The sequence below is a fragment of the Stegodyphus dumicola genome, chromosome 1 (assembly GCF_044657685.1).
Source record: "Stegodyphus dumicola isolate Sdum_Otavi_A_Nest chromosome 1, ASM4465768v1".
NCBI classification, from domain to species: Eukaryota; Metazoa; Arthropoda; class Arachnida; order Araneae; family Eresidae; genus Stegodyphus; species Stegodyphus dumicola.
This window is the reverse complement of record NC_140768.1, coordinates 99,921,755-99,943,218: the sequence shown is the minus strand read 5'-3', so window position 1 is coordinate 99,943,218 and position 21,464 is coordinate 99,921,755. Positions and strand designations below refer to the sequence as shown.

Genomic DNA, 21,464 nt, shown 5'->3' with positions numbered 1-21,464 from the left:
TTGCAACATATGTTTTTGGCATTCTTTTAGGCGACAGCCATCTTGGAAACATTACTTCTAAGTGTCAGAAAATTGCTGAAAATCTCAAGGGGCACCCTGTTGTTTTCTACACAGAAAATAACAAGCAGATTCGGATTTCGCATTATAAAATACTAATAAATTTCATATGCATGATATCTGTGTAAACATCAGTACTTAGTGAAATCAAAGCATTTTTATAAAAAGTGAAACTAAGCCAGTTCTGCCTGTCACCAAGGATTTTCGTTAACAAATCTGTTTGGTAGACAAAATTTAAAAAATATATATATATGATGTGGATACCACACAACATTCTTTTTATTAAATTTTTACGGCCTATTAAATTATACACATTTTCTGCTGAACCTCTTCGTTTAAACTTATTTCCTCGAATTTCACTAGATATATTTCTCATTCAACCGACTCACACCAAAGTTCAAAACATCTTCATAGAAAATATAAAACAATAAATACAGGTAAAAGCACTTTAAAAAATTTGCAATTAAAATTAGAGCTTCTACTAAAAAACAAGCAATTCGGCTAACGGGCAAGAAAACAAAATTTTCCCTGCACAAAAATTTAAAGTTAACTTTTGCTCTCCTTGGGTAAAAAGACACTGAAGTTAGTGCACCAAGTGATTTAGTTCACCATTCCACTAAGAGTTTCAAATGTGAAATAAATGGCGGTCTCGTTAGGCCTGAACCATTTAAACTTTTTAATTACTGATAGGGCTACAGCTATTGCTTGCAGATTAACTAAAGCCATAAAAACCTTAATCGGAACATAAGAATAACATAATTCAATCACTTTTAAAACAAAAAATGCACAATTTACCAACATATAAGAATAAAAAACATATATACACATTTGAAGCACCTGATTGCAACGAAAAAGGGAGGTACACAACTAGATATTATAGCAGTTCCATATTCAATATTTCAATGTTCTACAGCTAATCGTTTTTCAGTTATGTGAACTACATACAAACGTACGTACAGAAGTCACAAAAAATCATTTCTGAATCCATTTTGGAAAATATCTGATATGGAACCTCATGACTTTCTTGTACGGCGTATTAAATTACACATATTTTCTGCTGCACTTCATTTAAACCTATTTCCTCTAATTTCATTAGTGATATATTTCTAGTTCAATAAATTCAGTTCTCATTTCGCGGTTAGGCAAAAAGAACATTTAAACTCAATGTTCATGAAAAATTGTAAAATCAGGAAAACCGAAAATACCAAATACATTTATCGCAAAAAAAAAAAAAGAAATTCATACAGCTGGCAGGAAAACAAAATTTTCGGTGCACAAAATTGAAAATTAACTTTCGCGCACACTGGGCTCAAAGACACTGGAGTTGGTGCATCAACCGATTTAATTCACTACTCTACTAAGGGTTTCAAGTGCTAAAAAATGACGGCCGTATCAGGCTTAGAAGCACTTAAGCTCTTCAAATGTTGCATGTAGACAATTACAGACATAAAACCTTACCTTGGACATAGGAACAGCATAATTCAATCACATTTAAAGCAAAAATAACCCACGACTTACCAACATATATATATATATATATATATAAAAAAAAAAAAAAAAAAAAAAAAAAAAAAAAAAAAAAAAAGGACTCACCGAGCCGGGTAACACAATGGCAATATGCGTTTGCTGTGGCCAATTGCAACGAATTGGGAGATGCACAACTATATGTTATAATCGTCTGCTATAAAAAATTCAACGTTCTATGGGTACTCGTTTTTGAGTTATGCGAGATACATATGTATGTACGCAAAAAAATCAAAAATCTCTTCTGAATCCATTTTACAATCCGTTTCGGGAAAAAAAAAAAAAAAAAGTCCTTTCTTCTCTCCATAGGTACAGATGTCATGCAAAAAAAATGCTCTAAATATATTTGAGAGCTGTTAAATGGATATTTCCGATGACGTACGTAATTACAACACTTTCTTTACTTCGTACGAGGAAGTAAAAATGGATGAATCAGGAAGAAGTTTTATATTTACAGTGTTTTTGACAAATATTGATAAAAAGAAAGAAAATTTACCTTTGTAACCTATTCATTTGGCCAACATGCGTATATCTGTACTCTTCTGTTATCGAGACCGGAATCAATGTTTGTAGGCACATGTGTATGTAAGTATGTGTCTGCATAAACAGACATACATATATGCATGCATACATGAACATATATAGCCCTACATACCTATATGTCTAAATCCGGTCCCGATAATAGAAGAATACCCATATATCTTCTCAACTAATTATGTTACCATTAAATAATTATTCATACGTTATTATAGACACTTATTAAGGTTTGCTGGTTTCCTTTTTTGCTATTTATCATAAAATGAATTTTTCAAAATAACCTTCTAGTTTAACATGACAGATATTAAAATTTCTAGCAAGTAAAATCATGTACATCGCTGCATAAATTTGCTCCTCCTAAGCATATCTGTTAAATGAGATAATCTTAAAATTTTTGTTGTTATGATTAACAGTATTTTTTGATTATTCACATTCAGTACTGCTGCTGTGTTTCTGACATATTTTTGCATATCTATGTGAAAATAATTCAACCCACATGTATGTACAATGCGAGGGAAAAAAAAAAAAAAAAGTTCTATATCTCTGGTTCTAGTGGGCCGATTGACGAAATTCAACTTGCGTTTTTCATGTCTCGAAAGCGTGACTTACGATATGTATTAGTTTTATAGATAGCATTCTTCTAATATAGGTATTTTGACCCAAAATCGGGCTTTTTCTGAAATAACATACCATTTTTTTTTTTTTTTTTTTTTTTTTTTTTCCTTCATATTTCAATTCTACGACTCAAATTAAAGCAAACTACCAAGTTTTGTAAAAATTGAACAAGTAGTTTTTAAAAAATTAGCTCTTAAAATGTTAGCTCCTCAATATTAATTGAGTTTGATATATATTTATTAATATCTCTTTTTTTATTAAATTTATTTGATTCTTCTTTTCACATTTCGAAATTCAGGTTCATTCCAAATAAAATTCATCCATTTTTCACATGATTTATTTTTAAAATTTGTAAAAAAATTTTGAATTATAATCTATAAAAGTTTTACCATTACCTTAAAGTGGACGTATTTCTAAGCATACATGCAAAAAAACTACAGTTTTTTATTCAAAATTTCTGGAGATATACGTGAATATATATACTGGCACATTTTCAAATTTGGCATATTTGTTGAAAGCGATAAAACATCAAATGTGGTTTACAACTTTGATAAAATTATTTTAAGTTAAGAACGATGTGACTTTTCTTCCGCTCATGCACAATGTAAAAAGGTAGGACCGAGGTGCCTTTTTTTCCGTTCCAGCATAATAGAAGGAAAAGGAAAATTGGTTGCCATATATTAAGAAGTGCGGCAAGTGAATTATTCTTGGCGCAAATTGAAAACATTGCGCCAATATAAATTTTTGAATTTCTCCGTAAATTTCGCACCAAATTTTACAAAATTTAATAGCTAGCCATAATTTGAGTCGTAGAATCGAAATATGGGAAAAAATTGATATATTATTTCAGAAAAAGTGCAATTTTATGTCAAAATACCTATGTTAGAACAATGCTATATATCAGAGGTGGCCAAAGTGCGGCTCGCGAGCCTGATATGACTCTCGCAGGCAATTTGTGTGGCTCGTGCATATAAAATATATGTATGAAATATGGTAAACTAAAACTATTCAGTGTCCAAGAAGTAGTAATAAATTAGTTTAGACTCTTTTTACAAAGTTATCAGGGATTTCTATTTAAAACCTCCTCCACTACTTCTATAATGATGTAAATGTGAACTTGTGGCTTTTAGAAAATCTAGATGCGGCTCTCGAACACTCCTGAATTCAAACATGCGGCTCTTACTGACATGAAGTTTGGCTAACCCTGCTATATATAAATCTAATACACATCCTAAGTCGCGCTTTCGCGACATGAAAAATGCAATTTGTATTTTGTCAATCGACCCGGTAGAAAGAGAGATATAGAACTGTCCTCCCCTTTTTTTGTGCAGTGTACATATCAGAGGCATGTTTTAGTACAAGTAGATTTACATTTTAAGAATTTAACCATCACTTCTTCAGTTGTTATTTATTTATTCATTATTCCCCCCTATTGGAATTTGTTGACTAATAAAAAAGAACACGTTAGATTTCTGTTGTTTTTCCCAGCAATAGAGAATGAGAAAATTCACATTCTATGAAATTAAAACAAGTCTTAAATGATTATATTGCAAACAAAACATGAGAATGTAGGTTGAAAACTGGTATCGAAACAGCATTATTTCCTTTATGACAGATGTAAAAGAACCATATAAGAAAACACATGCAGTGGATGCATAAGTGAAATAGATGAGTCTATTTACGAGATATATAAATAATGTTTGAAAAGTTCTCTCACAGCAATGGATTTTCAGAGAAATTTGCTATGTAACAAAGGAAACTTCTTTGGTGACCATTCCAGACAGAACAGCAGTGGTGTTAAAGACAGAAATTCAAAAGTGTGTCAAAGAAAGAAATACAAATAGTATTAAGTCATATAAGAAAAAAACCACCACCCCAAAAAAAGTTTTTTTTTTTTTTTTTTTTTTTTTTTTTTTTCCACAAAAATTAGAAATGAAGAACATGAGATTCAAGAAAAATCAGATGTGCCACCTTTTCTTCTGACTAGATGAAATTCCTGTATATCACTTTCGGAGACTTATTGGCTACAGAACCATACCATGGGCAATGACAGTACGTTGATTAATGTTGGCCACAGTCCCACTTTTGGCCCTTGAACAATTGTGGGGAAGGTGCTTAGCATCTTTCTATGTGTCTTATTCCCCTGAAGAGCATGACCATCTTGATCCGATCATGAGTTTTTTTGTCCCTTGGTATGTATCAGTTTATAACTTAAAATATTTTGCTCTCTTACTTTCTTTAATGATGTAAATATTACCTTAATGAATGAACATTTATGAAAACATAGATTAAAATAAGTAATTATACAATTTAGCTATTTAGTATGGTTTCAATACAAGTCTTCATAAGTAGATCCAAAAATCCATGCCACTCAGTGTGTTAAACAAGAAATGAAGCCACAAGTTTATACCTGTTTGAAGACAACACTTTGGAAAATCTGTGCAGTCTTGTTTTGCAGACAAGACATATTTACGTTGATCTTTACAGTATGGTAACTGGTAGTTTGGCGACATTTTGGAGGCGATAAAGGTTACTACCTGGGACTTTGGTAATAATGTGAGCAGTACTCAGTTCCGATTACGCATTATTTTGCGTGAGGGAAATGAGAGATCATGGGATATGTCATGTGATATTAATGGACGAATTACGGTTCTTTAATCGGAAAAGGGGGGAAATCCGGAAAAAATGTGGAAATTTTGTATTTAGCTTTATTCTGTGTTGTGTGAAACAGTGTTGTGTAATTTTTGGATCCCATGGCCCTAACTAAAGTGAATTTGAAATGGGTATTTAGGCATTGTGATAAAGAGAAGTTTGCTTTTTATTTAGCGGAGGAAGTATGGAGGAAAAATTCGCAGAAAAAAATCTTTCAATAATTTTATTGAATGAATTAGAAAAGTGTATCCGCCACGTAATCAAGATTCTGAAGAAGATTAGGTAAGTTAGTATTTTTAATTATTTGAGGATATTATTTTTATGCATTGTTCTAAATGTAAGGTGGAAAGGAATTTGGTATTATTGGGAAAATTGTTATTAGCAATGATTTAGTTTAAAGTAATTAGGATTGTAAGGTAATTTTTATTAATTTAATGTATGTGCTCATTTATATTTTAAGTAGTGTTTTTGAATTTAATTATATTTTAATGAAATGATAGTTATTTTGTGAATTTTATGTTTATAGGAATTTGGTATACGTTTAAGTTGAAATAAACGTGCATGGAAATAATTTAAATATTTGATACTAAGTATTTGTAATACTTGCAGTATGAATTCGTTGGTGACGTGTATAATGTAATAGATGATTTAGAGGTAAAAGTTTTTGGATATTTTATTTATTTTATATGTGGAAATGTTCATATTTGTAAAGGGTAAATACTTTTTCGCGATCAGGTAATTTCATATATGTTCTTTTTACCGGGTTTAAAGATTGAGAAAATTGTCATGTATTTTCGTGAAATTTTTCTAATTTATGAGAAAAAAGCAGTGTACATGGATATAGTGAAGAGTGTGCGCAATGCCATTTTTTGCAATTCTGGGATGTTTTTTTAAGTAAAAATAAGTCGACGAGTACATGGTTTAGTGATATTTTAATTAAATTATAGTTATTTTGTGAATTTTATGTTTGTAGGAATTTGGTATACGTTTAAGTTGAAATAAATGTGCAAGGAAATAATTTAAATATTTGATACTAAGTATTTGTAATGCTTGCGGTATGAATTCGTTGGTGACGTGTATAATGTAATAGATGATTTAGAGGTAAAAGTTTTTGGATATTTTATTTATTTTATATGTGGAAATGTTCATATTTGGAAAGGGTAAATACTTTTTCGCGGTCAGGTAATTTCATATATGTTCTTTTTACCGGGTTTAAAGATAGAGAAAATTGTCATGTATTTTCGTGAAATTTTTCTAATTTATCAGAAAAAAGCAGTGTACATGGATATAGTGAAGAGTGTGCGCAATGCCATTTTTTGCAATTCTGGGATGTTTTTTTAAGTAAAAATAAGTCGGCGTGTACATGGTTTATGTGTATGTGTTATTTTGAAAAACGCGTAAGGAGTATATGGTATTGTGCACTTTTTCCCAATTTTGCAGTGAATATTTGTCATGATTAAGCAGTTTTGTTTGATAAAATTTCTAGCATAAGTGTAATTCGGCTAGTAGATTGTTGGAAGAAGTGTTCAGTAGATAAGAAGAAAAGAAACACGTCTTTACTTCGTGAAGACAAAATGGCGGCAGGGAAAAAAAATAGAAGGTTGCTGTAGGAGAGTTGGTTGCCAAATTTTCGCCAAAAAATCGCCAAGTTACCATAATGTAAAGATCAACCCATATTTATTTGGAGGGGTATGTTGTTTCTCTTTTGTTGGCATAGCAGTGAGGAAGATAAAAAGATTAAAATGAGCTTAAATTCAGTTAACATAGCAAATTCGCTCTTCCTTAACTTTCTGATTTAAAAAAGCTTATTATTTCCTTCCATCTATTATTATTGGTCTTATCAAAATTACAGTTTTAATAAATGAAAATTTTCCCATTTTACTTTTTCTCGAAACTGCACTTCTATCAATCAGCCAATGGACATCAAAATTTTGCCTGTAGCAAAATGCAGATAAAAAGCCGATTTTTAAAAACCGATGTCAAAGTAATGTTATGTTCATCATTGTTGTTAATAATCTCCTGCATGCAATGCATTACCATCTGCAAAGTTGGGGCATGTTGAAACTTGCAATTCTAATATTTTTTTTTCTTTCCTTTATTGTGTTGTCATTGGTCCTTTACTATGCTCTTTTTTGCAAGTGTTTTAAGCTGGCATAACAATAGATAACAAATATCTCTACATTGAAGCTTTCCCATTTTACTGAGATTTTCTGAATATTTCACATTCCTTTCCTCCGAATTTCTCAGGAAATAGTACTCAAATTCAATTTCTTGATAAATGTGATATTGGGAACTTTACTTTTGTTTGAGTACGTATTACTGCAAAGAACCATTAAATATTGCTTTACTGGCTTTATTACCTTATCAAAAGCATAAATCGAACATGCATCTTATTGATTTACTATTTCAAATTAACCTTCATTTATGCTAGTAATAACTTATCAATGTTTATATACTTTTAAATAAAAGCAGCCTACTGTTAGGTTTTTATTAGAAATTGGGATTTAATCGAAAATGTCATATTTGTAAAAAGTACTCAATATTAAACCTAAAATTAATTTTTTAATTCAAACTTTTGAGAAATATGAATGTTCAACATGCAAAAAAATTCGTTAACATATTTTCTTATATTAAATTAAGTAATTTATTTCAGGGGAAAATATTTTAAAACTTGAAACTATACCATAAAGCATTACCATTGTCATATTGCACAGACGCGTGGAAATAGTGTCGGTATGTATATTCATTTACAAATACCAGGTCAGTTTGAAAATCTACTTGAATTTGGGTTGCAGTTATATGCAAATTACAGACTTGTACTTTGATTTGTTTTGGTTAATACACAGGGTAGTCATTAAAATACTTCCCCAATATAATGAAGCCCTATTGACCTATCTGCTCAACCAATCGAAACAAAAATTCAGATGTTGTTATTTGAAGGTATGCACTCGAGATTGTGATGATTTAAAACGATTGAACTCTCATGGTTATAGTTACAGTGAAGAAATTAAAAAATTTTCGAATGGTGACACCCTTATTTTTTTCTTTGTGCAAACTCATCAGCGCATTGAAAAAAAAAATAGATGGTTTTGGAACAGCATGCGTACGATGAAAATTGCTGACATAAGATATCTGTGAAGAAGAGATCATTCTCAATCCCCATCATAAATGATGAAGATAGCAGGTGGCCACAGGAAATATTATGGATGGATAAGGCCCATTTCTTCTGAACTTGAAAATACAAACTCCAAGAACTGCATTCACTGGGCAGATGAGAAGCTGAAAATTCTCACAATGTGGCAGCAACATATTTACATGAAACTAAAGTGAGTATGTGCTGCGGTACTGCAAGCACATTCATCCTCAGTTTAAACTTCTCCAAAGAAGTCACTTAAAGATATATGGAAACGTGCTCCATCACAAATGGTTGGTACAAAACAGCGTTGCAGAATTATATAATTCCAGAACGGCAGCAGCAAAATGTTCTTAATCACACTGTATGGGTGCAATATGGTGCTCTTCCACACATGTTCGCCAAATGCTGCTAGTACTTTGGAGTCATCTCTGGTAACTTTGCAGTTTCATGACCAATGTGATCTCCTGACCTCACTCTGATGGATTTCTGGTTTTAGGGTTATCTGAAAGCTAAGGTATACACATGAAATCCCCAAGATTTGCCATAAAACGTGAAGTTATACAGGTACTTACATCTTAACATAACTACTTTAGTAGAAGTCCCCAAACTCTGGCAACCATTCTTCCAACAACCATGCTCATAAAAATACTCCAGTCAAGCAATGCCGCCATTCTAGTATACACTCTTTTTTTGGGTATTCTAAGTTCCAATGACTTTTATATAAACAAATTGTGATATTTTTCACCTTAAACTTAGTTTGAATATGCAAGCTTGTGGAACTTGCCAGGGGTAGTCTATATTTTGGGGTACCCATTGGATTAATGCCTAGTTGTTATTCCATCTATCACCAAGTTGTTGTTTCATTTATGGTGACCTAAGTATTTTACGATGTATGTTTTGGAAACCCTATCATGACAGGAATGGTTGTATGGCATGATCATGCTGATTTTGATTGTTAAATATTTCTCAAGGCTTATTTCTGCATTGGATGTCGGTTAGGAAGCAAGTTGCTTATTTTGTGCTTTATACTGTTGACACTATCCAAGGTATGTGTGTGTGTGTGGGGGGGGTAATAAAAAGCAATTTTTGAAAGAAATACCACCAACAATCTGGCATTATGGAGGATAATTTTGATTCTTACTTTTGTGAATTTATTTAGCAACGGCAGTATACAGATTCTAGTTCAGATAATTTTGGACAGTTTATGCTGCCACATACTGAAGACACAGAAATTTCTAAATAAGGTAAGTCGATATTTACTTTTTGTATTGTGCTGATTTAGATAACACGTATTTCTATTTTTATGTTACTTCCTTGTTTTATTTTGATTTAAAATGCAGTTTGTTGAGTTTAATAATTATGTTTTATTGTGTTATGTTTTGGACGCCATTTTACTTGGGAGGGCATAACAGGAATGGCACCAAAAAAATACAAATTCTCACCAAAGGGGGAACATGAAATATATTTTTACCTTTGCCAGCAATGGTAAAATTTTTGCAAGAATACAGAATTTAAGTGAAAATTTTCTAGAGACAATACCACGTAAATGCAATTCTCTGATTTTTTTTAAAGCGAAAACAGATTGCTGTATATTTCAGGAGAAGAATTAGTATTGCCGTATAATCCTTATTCAATAATTAAAATTAGTATTTCAAATTGCTAAAGTATGTTTTCTTTTCATCTGTTGGTAATGTTTACCAACTTACAAAAAATATCAATAATTTGTGAATCTTTCTTTAAAAAAGGCACAAAAACCACCAACTTGCACCTAATAAGTAACTTCTACCTGAAAAGAAAGAAAGAAAAAAAAAAAAAAAAAAAACTGCCGAATTGTGTTACGGCGTTAGCATTAATAAGCAAGTACCATTATACAGATTCCTCCTGCAATGTTATGTTGGCCAATGTTGTTAGTGATCTCTGGCATGCAATGTGTTATGATCCGTGAAGATGCGCACATTGAAGACTTGCAGTTCCAATAAAAGTTTTTTCCCTTTCCTCTCTTATGTTATCACTGGTCCTTTACAATTCCCTTCTTTGCAAATATTTCACACTGGCAATTTTTATCAGAGATGTATTGCTCCAAAGCCACTTGTGATTTTTCTAATGTGCTGATCAATTTGCACAGGAAAGTGGGTATTGCCATATGAAAATTTTGAATTTTTTTCACTGCAAACTTAACTGTAAAGGCTCTATAGTTTTAAATCATCACAATCTCGAGCACATACTTCAAATCAATATTTGAAATTTCATTTCAATGGATTAAGCAGATAGGCTGCTAGTGGTTTATAGATCAGGAAAGTTTATTTATGACACTCTATACATGCTATATTATTTTTCAGAATCCAAGTTTTGATTCGCAATAAATATTTTATTATGCTATTCATTAAACTGAAATCAAGATTGAAAATCAGGATACAAACACGTTTGGCTTAATAAAGTTTTTCTTAATATGAAAGAGCTCTTAATTTTGCTAGAAAGTTAAGTTTGAAAGTGTATATTCTTAGAGTAATATAAAATAAACACTTCAAATTAATTTCACTAACTTTTAATGATGAAGTTTTTTATTATTATAACAATATAAGCATGGTAATATTTCTATTATTAGAACGGAAGCATGGAAAACATTATGAAGCACTGAAAAACTAATCTAAGTCATTTAGCATGATAAAGTGATAAAATTAAATGCCTTCCATATAAGAAAGGAGTAGGGGTTGTTAAAACAGCAGAAGAATGAGTTTGTACAGTAGAAAGATTACAGTTATGGATGCCAGAAAAAAAGAGCAGTAGACAACATGGTGAAGCAGAAAATATTCAAAAAATTGATAAAAACTGACAATATGAATTGAATAAAATTCTAATCAATATTAAATGCTTTTTTTTAAAATACACCTGATAGGATAAAAAAATTATAATATCATCATGAAATTCTTGTTAAATGAGGAACTAACTAAAATCCAAACTAGTATACTCCAAATACCCTTGAACAAATACAAATAAATTCTTATAGTTTAATTTATAAGCATTACTATGTTGACTTGAATTCTGTTTTCACTTTTGAAATAAACTTAATATTAATTTCAAATTTGCATTTCTTTTTAGTGAAAATTGGAGTATCAAATCAACATCATACGAAACACTGAGTGAAATATGCAGTAATAGAAGCACTTCCAAAACTTCAGAGTTTGTAACACACATTACTCATTTTAAGACATCATTATTAAGATTTTTTTTCCCTTGTAGTAGTTCATTCGTTCTGTCTTATATATAACTTTTGTAATAAGTGTAATTAATTACATAATAAGGAAACTATTATTTGAAGAATTTGTATTAAATTACAGGTTTAAAGCTCTTTTGATAATGTTTATATTTCTAACGTATAGTCTGATACATAAAACGTATATGTGAAATTTCGAATAGATATAATACACAACAAATGAGGTATATTGTTCTTAACTATTAGAGCCAACTTACTTTATTAATTTTAGAACATCAGTTTCTTAATAACAAACAACAGTTTCTTGAAACCTTTCGATAATATAACATGCATTATAAATAATGCACAAAATATAACTAAAAACTATAAAGAGATCACATGAATGAGAAATTCCCGCGCTCCATGTACGAACTAAACTCTTGGTTGCTTAGCAACCTCAATAAAGAATCAACAAACTAAAGAATTTCTGAGCAGTTCTTTGCAATAAAACGTTTTCTTTATACAAATTAAAAAATTCTGATTGAAAAAAAAATCTACAGAAATGTGAATCATAATACAATTTCCAGACCACGGAGTATTCCAGACAAATTTATAAAAACACTGGAATTTTCTTCATTCGTCTACATAGTGTTGCCAATTAGTCAACCTTTATAAATACATAAAACTCTAGGTTTTTATCGTGCTTTTTATTTTTGAATACATATCGCTTAATGTAAAGAGTTCTTCATAATATCCCTTAATATATGTAGTATCCTTTAATTAAAATCAAAATTAGTCTATTATTTTACTTCGTTTAACTAATTTTTGAACTCTGCGCAGTCTTGGTTTGTGTCTAACGATTCAATGTTCAGTAAAATGCAAATTCTAACCTCCTTGGCAAGAAGGCATATTGACTCACATTTCTTTTAAAATACAACTGAGTATAAACACACAGTCCCATTATATTGCTCAAACTGCCCATCATATTTACTTTATCATCTTACAATCATTAAAATAAAGTTCAAGAGTTAATATTTATTTATAAAATGTATGGTCAAATGAAACTATTGAATATAGTACTTAAAATAAGTCAGTAAATTATTTCATTTCTTGAAAATACCATAATGAAATGCTGATTTCTTTGCTAATTTTTGGTAAACTTTTGATTTCATTAAGCTACTCATGCCTAATGCCATTATTATTATATATTTCGACAATCTTTGTCCGTTCTGTTGTGTAAAATATTTGTCCTTGCATTATCTGAAAATCGTATCATATTTAAGTTTCTTCAATATTCACAGTGAACAATTATTTAAGTAGCAAAGTAACATGAATACTCTCTCATCGCTCATGGTCTAGTCATTTTGCGTCATTTTCAGTAGCCAATAAGAATGTTTACCTTTAGATTTGATCGGAATTTAAGGCCTCATTCAATTGAAACATTTAGTGATCGTTAAGGCCTCATTCAATTGAAACAGCGATGATCGCTCAAACAGCGATTGTTGTATCCAGCATTAGCGATCAATTTTGAAAACGAGTGATTTTTGGTATTCATTTGAAACACTTCCCTACCAGTCGAACTCGTAGGGGTTGCCAGAGGTTACTTGATGCGCGATGCTGTTTGTCACGTGGTCGGAAGTTGCGTTTGTTTCGAAATAACCAATGAAAGAGCTACCAGATGTGCAGGTTGACTCCTCGTAACCATTCTTTAGGGTTGCAGTTCACGTTTGGTGTGCGATCTCTGGCTTTTCAGCGCTATTGTTTTAAAGTTTTATCTATGAAAATTCTTCAAAGGTATTATTTTATTTTAATTCTTTTATGAAAACAGCTAACCTAAAAGACTTTCATTCACATAAATCATATACAGGTGAAAAATATAGGTCAAGTAATTTTTGCATACTGAAAAAAAAAAAGTGATTCAAAAGACCTTTTAAAGCAAAAGAAAAGAAAAATGTACCTAGTTCTATTAACAACTCAAAAAATACAATGTAATATATTCTAAAAGGAAAATTATATAATACACAATGATGTAGATTACATATATTTAATAAATACATAAAACTCTATAATGACTCTAATGTTCATAACTATATAATAAACGCCAACACATATCACATCATGGTACATAACACTGCTATGAAAGGAAGAATTTTTAATTAGAAACATACCTTTTATATTTATTTGATAACATAGACGAATAAAATACAAAGATGACAAGAAGTTATGAAAACACGTTATGCAACTTAAGAAACAGTAAGAAGCCTTTTAAGTTATTGCAATATCATAAGGCACTGATTAGGAAGTAAATATCATTTTTTCATTCTTTTACATCAGTAATACTTTTTTCATTAAAAAACTTTAGCAGTGAAAGCCAAAACAGATTTATCATTGGCGCCTCTGATGCAAGGTCACACAAAAATAAACTTGATTTAGCAAATTTCTAAAGCATTAAAATCAAAAATAGTAAATTACAGTAACATATATTATTAAATTATTTTAATTACACATAAAAAATTGTCTGAATTAAATTAAGAATCACTGACTAAGCTTGTACAGCATTTTAAAATATATTTTATGTTGATACATTGGAAATAAATTGACAGCAATCCCAGTTAAAGGAAAGAGGTGGAAGTACAGTCTACATGGATGTATAAATACAGTCAAAATTATTCGTTAAATACCTAAATTGATGCATACCTTCTTCAAAATGAATATAAATACGATATATTAATGTTACTTTAAGGGAAACATTATATAATGCATAATTTCAATCATATTATCCAATGTTTACATTTTTTTTTTTTACATTGGAGGCCGACTGACAGATTTGGCGACAATATAATAAGGTCAAAAAATAACATACGATTTTAAACCATGAATCCCGCATTAAAATTTAAATAAAAAGTGCACTTCGTAGTTATAATCACGCACAAAATTGAAATCAAATGTATAATATAATTATTTAAACTTTGTCCTTTCGCGATAATAACAATAAAGAAAATCACATCAGCATCTACTTATCGCCGTCGGTATCTGTGTATTGACTATACACATTCTGATATTCATTTTGTACATATAAAATCAGTTTGTCATTAATTAGCAATACTTAAATGATAATACACATTTCACTGAAACATGAACACTTATTTTTTTAACAATTATGAAAACATACGAAGCTGAACTTACTTCAAAAGCGCGCGGTCTTGCGATCGGAATCTATTCCAATGGACAAGAATTAATTACCCATTTTCTTCGTATTTCTTCATTTCTCGGGGAATAGAACATACTAAAGTTATTTCTGGAACGATATGAATAATTTGATACAGTGCATCCACGCATATTTCTCTGAATTAGGTAGCAATCCATCAACACAAATATAAACAACACAACGCTAAATCAATGTCCACTAGCAACAAGTGCACTTAATTTGGATACAACACAGATGATGTGTCGGCTGCCCTTGCTAGGATCCTTATACACCCTATACTTTGATATAAGTTGATGCTCACTCAGCAGATCTAAAGCATTTTCTTTAGCACACTTGATTTCTGTTCTCGTGAAAGCACAAACAACACAGCCGCCATATTGATTCGATCGTTTTTCGCCGAGGAATGATGGGTTCCAAGTGATCGCTATGAGAACGAGCGATCGCGAGCTCAGAGTGATCGTTGCGTTTCAATTGAATACCAAAACAGCAAAATCAATCGCAACTGATGACGTAATTTTAAGTACTAATTCAATTCTGTGAAGGATGAATTAATATTCGTTTACATTTCGGAAAGCGCGCACGCGGTAAAAACGTTGCTTAATATGAAAAAATTGTCTATTAAATTTTAGTTGTATGATACTGCCTGCTTGTAATTTTGTTGTTTAAATGTCTGAATTAATTGGCTGCACAATATCCAAAAGCTATTCATTTTTAACTGCTTGTATTTTTTTCTTTCTTTTTTGAATACTTGAATTCCTTTCTGAATTTAATTGTAAAAAAAAAAAAAAAAAAAAAAAAAAAAAGAAGGAGGGAATTCAATTGTGATTAAAATTGTTTTAATACAGATCTTTCATAAAATAAAAATTTCAGAGCCTTGATTTATTCATGAATTTAAAAATTTTCTGTACAATCTTATGTATTAGATTATGTCATATTGATTATGGCAAACCATTTTTAAGGTTCTAGAAAAGCAACAGCATTTTAAAGCTGTTGCTTTTTGGTGCTTTTCTAGAAACTTTTTTTTGGAACAAGTTGCCTCTTATTCATACTAAAGAGAAAGAAAATCTTCTGCAGTCAACCCATTCAGTCATTAAGAACTGAAAGCTGGACAGATGACAATTAGTGTAATCCTCTTGCTTTATCAAGAAATTTTCATTGCTCTTCATTAGAAAATTTTTTTGTTCGTAGTTAGTTGTCATTATTATGTTTCCGAATGCTGTGCTTTTATTATCTGATTTTTCATAATTTCTCAGTAATTTTACTTACTTGGGAAGGATGTTTTTGATAGGGAGAGATGTAATATATGTAGGATTTTTTTCTTTGAAATATTTGGGTTGACTGACTGGGTGTTGAGTTACCCTGTAATTTCTGTTGTATTCATTGTAATTGTTATTTTGGTACTGTTCTGTTATTGGGACCGGATTAAAAAATCTATGTGCATACAAATGTATATGTGTATAGATATATATATCTATACACATATACATGCATACATAAACACATCCATCCATACATTTCTGTATCCGGTCCTGATAACAAAACATTACCGTTATTTTTGTGGAAAGCATACAATTGATTATAATTTAATCAAATATTATAACATTTAATACCGTATGAAGCAATATAAAAATCTCCCTGAAATTTTATTGTAAAAAATTCTTTCCCAGATGGAGAAGTCCAATTCGGAGCCTGAATCTTGTAGATACTTTAGTCAGTTTGAAAAGGCTGGTTATTATAATACGGATGCTGTTCATCTGAATGCTGGTGCTCCTGGTACAGAGCTATTACGCATGCTTCCTCCTATTATTGATGCTGCTACAAATCATCGAATGGTAAATATATAACATATATATTTGAAGATAACCCTTTGAAGAAATAATTACTAACATCTTATTAACATGTTGGCTGCTGCGCGCATTTTCAGTGGTTTGCCCATGGCACCTATATGATTTTTTTTATTATGCAATGTATATTAAGTTGAAATATTATCTATGGAAGATAAGATGAGTTATATAAATGTGTTTAATGTATTTTTCATGATGGGGAATCACCGGTGACCCCTGAGATGCTGTATATAATTTTTGCGATTTATAATTCTTCAGACCATTATAGTAACAATGGTATTATTTAAAAATTTATCAGTATCGATATTTACTCTAATTATGTATTTTTACTATTGGCCACATTGCCGGTCACCGTTGGCCCCCATGGAGCTGTAGCCAAGTCAAGTGCCGCCCACCAGTGACCCCCCACGGCAGTCAACGAGTTAAAAAAAAGTGTCCCCCCTCGTTTCTTAAATGCTAAGATTGTGTACCATAGGTATTTTTGTACGTAACTTATATTGAAGTATGTTAATTGAGCTGTAATCAGATCAAAATTTTCTATGAAAAGATGCATAATTTATTTTAATTATTTAAATGTATGTAATTGTAAATATGTATTGCACATACCCACTTCTTTATGAAACTTGGTAGTACTCATCATGCATTTTCACCACCATATTGCTGCATTTTGGCTTCTTTCTTTTCCCATGCTTTTTGGTCAGTACTATAAATTTTCTTCCTTGAACACTTATACAGTTATATATGATTCACTTGAAGCAAGTTTGGGTTCACAAAACTCAGTAATGGAACTCCTGACATGATAAGTTAGTAAATCACACAGCAATAACAAAAGGATTATGTGATCCAATAAACCATATTATGAAGAATTTTCTCCTTTCTTACTGCATGCTTTCCTGGTATAATTAGAAGCATGTCAGACTAACATCAGGATATATGGACTTTGAATCCCTGTGAGGGCATTGCTGAATTTTCATTCAAAATAAGTTGCTGCATGTGGCATCTGAACTAAAATGTGGTAGAAAATAATTCATCACCATCTGATTTGGCAAGTAGGTCTTGCTCCTCTCATTTGTCTTTAAATGGAGAAGAATGAAGGAATTTATTCATTCCTTACTACATGCCTTCAATCTATTGGAAGCATGCCCATGTAACAGTCAGAAGGTCTGGAACTTAAAATCCCAGCAAAAGCATAGTTGATTTTTCGAGTTTCCTATTTTGACCATAATGGCATTGACCATAATGTAGTGGCATCGATATAGTGGCACCGCTATATTTATGTTCCATGTCCACTTCAAGTTGCATTTTAATTTCATGGGGTGATTATTCAAACACTGTCTTTCTTTAAAGCATCACTTTCTGGGAAAGAAAAAAAAAGCATAGTCTCTTCTTCATCCCTTTTCAAATTCTAATTCATGAATTGGTACTTGAAAGAAGCCAACTCAAACTCATATTACCTCATACTAGGAAAATACGTCTTCCTATCTTCCAAAAAGTTCCAGGTGGTGCGACTTCAGTGCAAAAGTATTACAAAAATCATAATAAGACTAAATGCGGGCGTAAAATTAAAAACTTCGTTTAGCATCATAGAGAAGATTTCTCTTTTGGAATGCATGCATTTGTGTTCAATTAAATAAGAGTGTAAATGTTAGATTATGCTGCCAATGTTAACAGATTTTGGATATGACACTTATTGTCTAGATCAAGAAAATTATAAGGGTGATTTACTATAAAATATTCCAACCCCTAAATTATGAAATCCATTGGAGTAAAAAGATCAGCAATTATAATTAGATAAAAAGCATAGCTATGCAAGCTGTAAAGAATTACGAAGAAAGAAACCAGATCAAACTTGCAGTGCTTGATATTGAGGAAATATACCAGAGCAAAAATGAAAAGTTCCAAATCGTAAGACTTTAATCAAATAAATAACTGAGACATAATGTAGTAATCTTTTTTCAAAATATAATATTATTTTACTGGTAATTGCCATGAATAATATTTTTCAGTAGAAAAGAAATGCGTAAATTTTTGCTAAAAATATACTGAATGTTTTCATATAAAATTATTGTTATATGAAGAACGAATTTTGTCAGTTATTTGCTAAATGTTTTCGTACTTTTCCATTACTGGGGTGTCATTTACCAGATTGCCAAATGCAGTAGCATTCTGATATCATATCAGGAATAACTGTGCAATTCTGAATCTGTACAGTTATTTGATATTTTTAATGCAAAAACAAATTGCTATGTACAGGGAAAAGAACAACAGTTCTTTTGCTGTTACTTGGATATTTAAGTGTAAACAGCTTGCTGTGTATGACATTATATGCAAATTTACACATTCCTGCATAATAATTTAGTGTGTGTAGAAATATATATATATATATAATATTTTAAGTGCGTAGAAGCCACTGTTACTTTTAGCAGCTTTCAATATCTGTCACGGCTGATGATTAAGGCATACGGATGAAGATAACAAAACTTTATTTTGACAAATCACCAATCTTTATTTTTGCACATATCAAAAATCATCCTTTTGCAGACATAATATTTTTTAATCATAGTAAGTACACAATAATTTCCATGAACATGGATTTTGTTGCAATTAATGCCCAATGCTGTAATTATTTATGTTAATTAAATACAATTGAACACAAAATTGCACTTCCAGGAATACGTTAATGCCAGAAATAGGCAAATTCGATGGTTGATAATGTTGTGCACAATGGTCGTATGTTGGAATTCCAGTCTGTAGTGTTGTTTGATGTGGGTGTGGTTTCTGAGAGTCATCAGTATTCAGTAGTTATGGCTTAACGATATCATTTAAGTAAGGTAAAATGTGGCAAAAAATTGGTAGAATCGAGGAAGTCCAAACATAAATGGAGGTCACCCAAGATTTGAATATCCGTCAAAGTGTGATATCAAGAGTTTCGAGCTGCTTTTTAAGCACTGGATCAGTTAATAGATAGCCTGGTCAAGGGTGACCAAGAGCAACAACTGCATCAGAAGACTGTTTTCTGTCATTGTCAGCTAGCAGAAACCATGAAGCGACTACAAGAGAATAGGTTTAGACATTCAGGCTGCCACAGGAATTCAAATTAGCTGTTCTAATGTTGCACAGGGCTTAGCAAGGTTGGATTGTATGTGAGAAAGCATATGGTTTGTGTCCTATTCACTCCAGCTTTCCAGAGAGGCTCATTTAAACTGGTACCATTGTCATGTTTAAGAGAGCCAAGATGATTGAACCCAAGTAATTGTTTACTGTCGAATCCAGATATAGTCTAAACAGTGATTGTAGACATGTTTTGATCTGGAGATAAGAAGGAACACATGATTTGCCTCCATGAAATATCATGTTTCCGCAACCACGGTTTAATGGTTTGGGTAGGAATCATGCCAAAAGACCACACCGAGTAGAATATTTTCCAAGGAAGTTCTGTAATTGCTCAGAAATATGTGGACGAGGTATTGGATGCCAAGTTAGACCGTTTAGGCGTGCGGTTGACGTAAAGTTTTTGCTAATGGATGACATTGCTTCATTGAGTATATGTGGTTTTCCACAAGACTTATCAACACTTTGGTAAAGTCTATGAAATCAAGCTGTGAGGTATGCAAATCTGTCCAAGGTGACCATATACAATAATGAAGAAAAAAATTTTCATCAGGGTTACTTAATTTTTCCATCATTTTCCAGTTTCTAAAAATTTGGTTTTAATTTCAATATTTTGCGAATAATCATCTACCAAACATTGTAATTCATGTTAACTAATGCTTTTGTACAAATTTCTATTAAAAATTTTTCATTAAGTATCAGTTGTGTTTTAGTTCTATCATTATCCTTTAATTTTGATGATCAATGTATTTCCTTCATTTCCTGTTCAAATATAACAGTTTTCTGACTGTTTCTTCCACTGTATGAAGTATAATGAATTTTGTAAAGAAACTTTTATTACAATTGAAGGCTTGCAGCAAGAAGGGCCCAGCTCCACTTTGGTAGATTTTGTGTTCATGGATCGTTTTTGTTATAAAAAACCTGTTCTATGCATTGGAGTAAAAAGCCATTGAAGTTGCTGTAAAGAATCATTTTTACGGCATCAGAAGAATCATTTTAAAGGCTTTTTTACTTTTAATGACAAGCATTTAGAACATTAAAGAAATTAACATTAGAAGTTAAAAAATAAATATTTGGAATTTTTTAAAATTTTCCAATATTTGAAAAATGTAGAGCTGAGCCCTTCAATTTTTGATGAAAGTGTATTACATTTTTCGTTATGATTTCGTTTTTAATTAAATAAAAAATAGCATTGGAATTTTAAACCTGAGGAAAATTTATTTTCTGTATCACTTTCCAGGTTGAGAAAATTTGCAGCTTAATTTGTTATTATACATAGTGTACATTGTTTTGAATTATAGAAATATAAGCAGTATATAATGCAGTGATAACTTCCATCTGTTGATCACCTGTTTAGTAACATTTGTGTAAACTCTAAAATTAAAAATTTTTGTGCAACTATATATAGAGAGATGTTCCTCACCTTACAAACAAGTTATGTTCTGAACGAATTAGGTTGTAAAATAGTACTAGTTTGGCCACACATATCTCCCTATGATGTTTGTAAAATAAGAGCTATAAATACTCTCGAAAGAAAAATTTAAAGTGCTAAAATAAATAATACATTCGAAATTTTTAATACTGTAC

General features: G+C 31.0%; 2 protein-coding genes across 10 annotated transcripts in view; one reads left to right on the top strand and one right to left on the bottom strand.

The window, feature by feature from the left end:
* Nucleotides 1–13,265, bottom strand: part of LOC118179464 (outer dynein arm-docking complex subunit 3-like) — a 114,542-nt gene extending 101,277 nt beyond the window's left edge. Inside the window, exon 1 of the mRNA XM_085818173.1 lies at nucleotides 11,993–13,265. The gene's annotated coding sequence lies outside the window, so the exon portion shown is untranslated. The remainder of the gene's footprint in view (nucleotides 1–11,992) is intronic.
* The window catches only part of LOC118180895 (uncharacterized), a 111,258-nt gene continuing 95,242 nt past the window's right edge, over nucleotides 5,449–21,464 (top strand). For 2 of the 9 annotated variants that reach the window (XR_015041587.1, XM_085818202.1), the window contains exons 1-2: nucleotides 15,748–16,046; nucleotides 16,590–16,754. Coding sequence is in view for 8 of the 9 variants with exons in the window: in XM_085818202.1 (XP_085674328.1) it covers nucleotides 16,035–16,046; nucleotides 16,590–16,754 (177 nt within the window). In the remaining variant the exon portion in view is untranslated. Of the gene's footprint in view, nucleotides 5,668–13,400; nucleotides 13,509–15,048; nucleotides 15,069–15,133; nucleotides 15,507–15,747; nucleotides 16,047–16,589; nucleotides 16,755–21,464 lie in introns of those variants that run through there. The other 7 variants (XM_085818196.1, XM_035349957.2, XM_085818197.1 and 4 more) reach the window with 7 other exon arrangements.